General features: G+C 34.2%; 1 protein-coding gene across 1 annotated transcript; it reads right to left on the bottom strand.

Annotated features, from left to right (window-relative positions):
- LOC121123672 (attractin-like protein 1) lies at positions 1 to 5,792 on the bottom strand. The gene is given in 15 exon segments (XM_071890761.1): positions 1 to 649; positions 712 to 862; positions 922 to 1,132; positions 1,196 to 1,345; positions 1,425 to 1,522; positions 1,587 to 1,729; positions 1,798 to 1,944; positions 2,011 to 2,151; positions 2,660 to 2,884; positions 2,939 to 3,121; positions 3,208 to 3,360; positions 3,362 to 4,225; positions 4,296 to 4,548; positions 4,616 to 5,305; positions 5,388 to 5,792. Coding segments are annotated over 15 exon segments (3,810 nt in total). The 5' UTR covers positions 5,607 to 5,792; the 3' UTR covers positions 1 to 467.
- Positions 5,793 to 6,845: the final 1,053 nt, after the last annotated feature.

Below are 6,845 nucleotides of genomic sequence, written 5' to 3'. Positions count from 1 at the left end.
TTAAAACGTAATTATTTATTTATCTTCTTTGGAATATGCGTTAATTATTAATTATCGCTCTATATAGACATGTTAAGTATATATATTATAAATAAAAGTTACAAAGTTTCAAAATAATAAAATTCAGAAGTAAAATAAACTACAAAACAATAAAATATCACATATCTTTGTCCCAAGTTACAATTAAAATAATATTTAAGAATTCTCACCTAATATCAATTATGCTAAATATATTTCTCATACAAAATACTGACAACTATAATAATTATATGAACCTATCTTCATTTTTCTAAAATAGAACAAATATTTTGTTGCATTTTTTAAAGCACCTTCGATAATGTAAGCGAAGGAAGGTGATTGGTATGGTATCTGTTAGAAAAAGCGTAGGCAGTCTTAATCAAAATACATTAAGTGTGGTGCTTTGAGTATTAAAATGAATTGCATTTAATGAAATATTGACTTTAAAACTATAGATCCGTTGGTTGAGAAATGAGTCCCATACCACTTCGAGTATTTCCAGAAACAACTATTTCATTATTTCCACCTACTGTATCGCTGCTACCCGTTTTTCTAAATTTTCGGCCAATTTTTGTATGTTCATCTAGGGCTTGGCGATTAGGAATATCTGAACTGGGTTTACGAGGATTACCTAAGCATAAAATGTAGAGAATAAGAATGTAACAATAAACTCCTATTAAAAAAGGATCCTACCCAATGTAACTAATGACGATGCAACGGCAATACCCGTATAGCCATTCGGCGCATAAGGTTTTCCACCTGTAGGAAGTCTGACAATTAAAGATAAAATCGCTGCACGGTTGCCAACACAAGGCTCCAACGCGATAGGACTAGGCCATGAACGCTATAAGGTGAAAGTTGTATAATGTATCTAACTAATTAGTCTCTTAAACAGGGACTTACCTTCCGTCTTTTACGAATATGAGTAGAAGAAGTGTCGTCGGGCATGCTAGACATATCAGGTAGCCTTTCCATATCAATAAGGACGGAACCAAAAGGTCGGCTAGCCATTTGTTCCATTTCGACAAAAAGCCTTTGCCGTCGTCTATATCGATCATACTTTTGCTTTATTTTCCATAGAATAGCAGCTCCCAAAAGAAGCCCGAGGAAACATCTAGTAATAATAAAAAAGGATGAAGAATTCAATAAGCAATATAGAATTGGATAAATATCTTACATTGAAAAAGTGATAAAAAATTGAAGCAAATTCAGCTTTCCATATTGAGAGAAGGAAACCACTATAATGAGTGGGGGTTGAAACTCATAAACGTAAACATAAAACGTTGTGTTCACTTCAGATCCAAATGAAAACTCCGTTTTGGAGTACCTTTAATAGATCAAATTAATTTACATATAAACAAGTTGTTTTAATATCTGAATGAAAGAAACCCAAAACTTAAGTTTACCTGCTCTTGAATTTCTCACTACAGTTGTAGTTTGCAAAAAGTTTCATTTCTTCAGATTCCTCTCCATCTGGTTTCGTTTGGCGATATGCTAAATCCATCTATTAAAAAAATTATATGAAGGTTTAGATAAAATATGGTATTGTTAATTCATTCATTATGTACCTTAGCTGGAACAGAGCACTCTATTGAAAATTCAACATCAGTATCTGCTTTAGTAGGAATATTTTTAAAATTGATAGCCCTATAATGATGATCCTCGGGCTTTGAGAGATTAAATGTAAACTGATAATCAATAGTTAAATTATCTAAATAAATAAAAAAGGTATGGAAACAAAATTAATTTATTAAAATAAAATAGCTCAATAGTTCTTACAAAAGCAGGAACCGGAGACAGGATTGCCCAAGTAATGATTGACTTTGTCACATTTTTCACACTGATCTCCAATTATGCCTTTGGTAGAGCAAAGACATTTTCCAGTTCTATGGTCACATTCTTCAGCTTGTTCATTACATTTACAAGCTACAAAAAAAAAAAAAAAATTAATTATTTTATGATCATATTTATCTGAAATAAATGTTTACTTACGTCTACACTTTCCACCATTCACGGGATTGCCAAAATATCCTTTAGTACATTTTTGGCAATGTTCTCCAGTCGTGTGATTTAAACAATCATCACAAACTTTTTCTTTTGTACTACATTTACTATGCCCATTACATTGACAATCTATATATAAAATAGAAATCGAATAAATAAATATAGCTACGGAAACAACCCCAAAGATATTCAAATAGTAACCAAAAAACCAAGTCTATTTTGAAATAGATGAAGATTCACTCCGACCAACATACAGTGTATTGGAATGTTTCTATTTCAAATTAGGTTAAGCATTACATCAAGACTTTAAAAAAAACCTTCTATATCATTCCAATATCGTTCTTTGTCGACCAAATTAATTGTTTTACTAGGCTTATTTCTGCAGTTAAATATATCTGAATATGTATATATCTAACTCTTGCACTCGTCTAACCGTCGTTAAAAGTAGGTCATTTTAATATAATAATTACTAATACAATCGATGTAATAATTTACTATTGCTGAATGTACATTCGTTTAATTGAAAGTATACGTAGGTCAATCATTTTGGAAAATTTATATAGCGTGAAATTATTTTTAGAATTTTCACTCGTATCATTAAATGAATTAATAATCAAATAAAGAGTAATTATCTTACTAGGACATGAAGTAAAATGCCATTGTTTTCCTTTAGATGCTGGACATATATCATTGTCAAGCGCCCAATGATTCTCTCTTTTTTCTTTGAGCTTTAGAGGACCACTTGCACCTCCAATATGACAAGATCCGAGTCCTGTACGAGAACCATCATCACACCACCCACAAGCAGGATTACTACGACAAGAAGTGCATGTTTGATAATCTGCACAGATGGGTAGGGAATCTTAAAGATGAAAGAAATATTAAATTTAAATAAAAAAAAAAGTTAAATCCATACCATTTTTTGGACATCCGTCCTTGGTGGTTGTCCAGTCCATACATTGTCCGTAAGGAAACGCGGACAAATAAGCATTGCGGTCAACACAGAGTCCTAAATTGTGACACCACATGCATTGCTTAGCAGTACAATTACTGCATGAATCAAGTTTATTACATGAGTCAAAACACTTATTCATAAAATCTAATTAAATACAAATTGTAATTATTTTAATTCATGAAAGTTAAAAAACATAGAGAAATTGAAAAAATTTATATTTTTAAACCTACCCGGTTCCTCAGTCAGATTTCCAATCGATGTCTTTTTCTTTTCTTTGCATTTGGAACTACTTTTCCCGGTAACCCATTGACAAAGTGAATGAGCTTGACAAGAATGACAGGTATGAAGACGATTACACGTTCCTTTAGAAATTGCCTCAGAGCAATCTTCGAATGAGGTAATTTTTACTTAAGTGATCTAATATTGCTGTTCCTCTGTTAAATTCCTCAAGAGAATCTGTTGATGAGGGTCTTTTACAAAATTTATAACTACATCCATCCCGACACCAAACACAATCTACAGACGTTGATAAACATGCAGAGCATGAAGAAAGTTTGGAACAGAAGCCTGATAGACTGTTTGTGTGGTGCTCATCAATTTGACAGACATCCACGGAAGACGACAATTTAGACGAAGGAAGAAGATGAGAAGGATGGGGCTCACAAAACTCTTTTCTTTTATTCCAAATACACTTAACACCAGGCTTATAATTCAAACAATCGCTTCTAGTTTTAGCAGTTTGACATTTTCCAGGAACATACATAAACAAATCCTTCTTTAAGACACCATCAAAGCCTCCTAATATAGCCATGGATTTATTGACCATCGTTGCAGTGTGACCAAGACGTGGCAAATCAACGTCAAAATCTGTAGGAAAAGAATCATCCATGGAAAACCAATGATCACAGGCTATATCATATGCTAATAAGTCTGAAGAAAAACATTTGGCTCCATGACTCCAAGAGGTATCATTATGAGTATTTCCTCCGTAGATAATCATTAAGCCTTGAGATATCACGGATGAGTGAAGATAACGGAAGCTATTACTTGGTTGATGGAGCTTCCACTTCTTATCAATATTATCGTAGGAATACAGATCCTGAGACAATGTAGCAGAATTCCAACCTGTTGAAACATAGCCTCCATAGACATAAATAAGTTTAGTAACTGGATCATAAGCTGCTGAATGTCCAAATCCTCCTCTCACAGGATAACCATGTGTTTCAACAATTTGCCATTCATTGTTAACTAGAGAAAAGTTGATTTAAAATAGAATGATTAAATATATCCTTTTTTTCTAACGAAAAAAATATCTTACAAAAATGGTACTCTTGAACAATATCAAGATATCCATAAGTTGGTGAATGGCCAAATATGACAATCATTCGATTTTCTATAACTGTTGCAGTGTGTCCTGTAATGTGCAAAGGTCCACACAAGGCATTAATCCCAGAGTTCATACAAGGTCCTTTTGTTGTGCTGATTCTTTCCCATCGATACGTTTGTAAGTGAAATGACCAGATTTCTTTAGAAATATGACCACTTCTCATGGTACCCCCATACATATAAATCTATTTCGTAGGAAATACAGTAAAATAGTTATTTTCCTAATATTGAAATTATCAATTCAATTCTTACTCGATTATCATGAATAACTGCAGTGTGCCCATATCTTGGACTCGGAGCCTTTTCTCCTTCAAAATGTACACGTTTCCATTCTAATTGATTAGTGCCACTGGATTTAATATAGGAGAGTATATGCCTTGGATGCGAAAAAGTTTCTCCTCCTATGATCCAAATCTTATTATCATCACTCAATACCGATGCATGTGAGGATCTTGGTGGCATGGGATCTGAAAAGGATAGTTTTTTCCAGTAACCTGAAGCAAGAGATTGAGAACATGACTCTCCGACGTAGCCTTCAAAACAATCACAGCGTTTTTTTTCTTTGTTACAAGTTCCTCTTCTGGACCCATTATAAACACAATTCTTAGGACAAGAAGGAACAGAACAAGCCTCTCCTTTAAAATCGTCATCACATTGACATATTCCGTCTGAACAAGTTCCATGTCCAGAACAAGTGAGATCATGCTTAAGCGATGGACACGCATCTATAGCATATGTTAAATTAAACCCAGAGGCATTGTAAGCCACATCCGAGTAGAAATGGATAAGCATGGATCCAGATGTGGCCACGACTTCAGGTATAGAGCGTACTTTGTATCGACCCAATCGAGTGAGGCCAGAAAAGACTCCGAGTAGAGGAGAGAAGACGGAATCTCCATCGTAGACATAGAGATGGTCCCAACCGCACTCTGTCGCAAATTCCTAAGTAATAATTAAAAGTAGAATATATATTTGATTTCATGGCTTGAAAAGTATTTGAAGAGAATGAAATGAGTCAAAGAACCTTGAGATGTAGACGGATATTCTTGGAGGCACTTCTTTCAGGACCGGAAATGACCCAAGTGCAATGAGACGTTTCACTGTAGTTCCCGACCCCATCAGAGAGCCATCCTTTGCTTGCCCCACGAAGGCCCTTCTTATCCCCACCACAACTTTCGCCTCCCACTTCAGTCCACACACATAAAAAACACAAGCTCAGAACCTTCCACTCAGAACCCCACATCTTTATATCGTCTTTTCCTCCATCTTCAAATCATACTTGATCCACTCTTCCTAATAGACTTGGTCTTCAAAGTAAGCTCACTTCTTAATCAATCTCAGAAGTCTCCTTTTTTTCTTTATGATTCTCCTCAGTCCTCATTCATTTGAAACATTCCTCATCCATCCAGCAGAAGCTGCTAGCAGCAGCAGCTTCTTAGCTCACTTCTCAATCCACAGCTAGCTAGCTCTCTCTCTCCTTTTTTTTTCTTTCCTTTCTTCCTCCCATTCCCACTCACTCACTCTCTTTTTCTTCTTCTACCTACCTCTATCCAACAAAGAGAGAAAGAAGAACAGACAGACAGGCAGAGAAAGTCTAGGCACAGAGAGAGTTTTTCTGATCCTCCACTCCCCTACGGTTACATTGGTTACACACACTCTCAAACCTTCTCTTCTATCAGCTTCGTTTTAGCAGCTTAATATCTCTTTATTTACTTCCTTGACTCTTGTGTCAGCTTCTTTGTACCATTAACTAGATTTCACTTCTTAATCAACAAAATAATAATTTAATATCATTTTCTTCTAAGAATTTTATATTGCAGCATCAATCAATATTTAAATAATCATTATTCATCATTTACTTCAAAAGGATGGACTCAAAAATCCTTATATAATAACATTAACAATCAGTAATACTTAAGAATATGCTGTTTTTTCTTCTCTACCAACGCATTTTTGAGTAAGTGGGCATCTTTTAACCGTATCGCCAGTTTTTAGAGTATTTTTGACCTCCTCCACCCTTTTCTTCTGTCGTCTAACACCGTTGTTTACGCACATTTTAGAAAATAAAATAAAAATATCTTGGTTTTTAGAAAACACAATTTTGAATAAAGGTAGTAATATAATCGAGTTATTGTGCCGTAGGCCTATAAATATTGATATTCAACGTCAAGTCTGGCTCAAACATTGATCTTAATCCATTGACTTAAGTTTTTATAATTAACACAAAAAACGTTCGATCATTGAACCTAATCTAAGGATTTAGCCCCAATAAAACAACTTGATGTAATAGTATGAATGATATATTACTATCAAATATACTTTGAGAACACAATAATTATGTAGTAATTTTACATAAGAGATACTCAACTGCTGTGAACAAAGGCTATTTTAGACAATTTCCAATGGTTGTATAGGTCTGGACCTTCATGTTATTTAACAACTGTATCGCTTTAAATAAATATGCACTAACCAACATCATTAA

Source organism: Lepeophtheirus salmonis, chromosome 8 (assembly GCF_016086655.4).
Source record: "Lepeophtheirus salmonis chromosome 8, UVic_Lsal_1.4, whole genome shotgun sequence".
Classification (NCBI taxonomy): Eukaryota; Metazoa; Arthropoda; class Copepoda; order Siphonostomatoida; family Caligidae; genus Lepeophtheirus; species Lepeophtheirus salmonis.
This window is presented reverse-complemented; position numbering and strand designations above follow the sequence as displayed.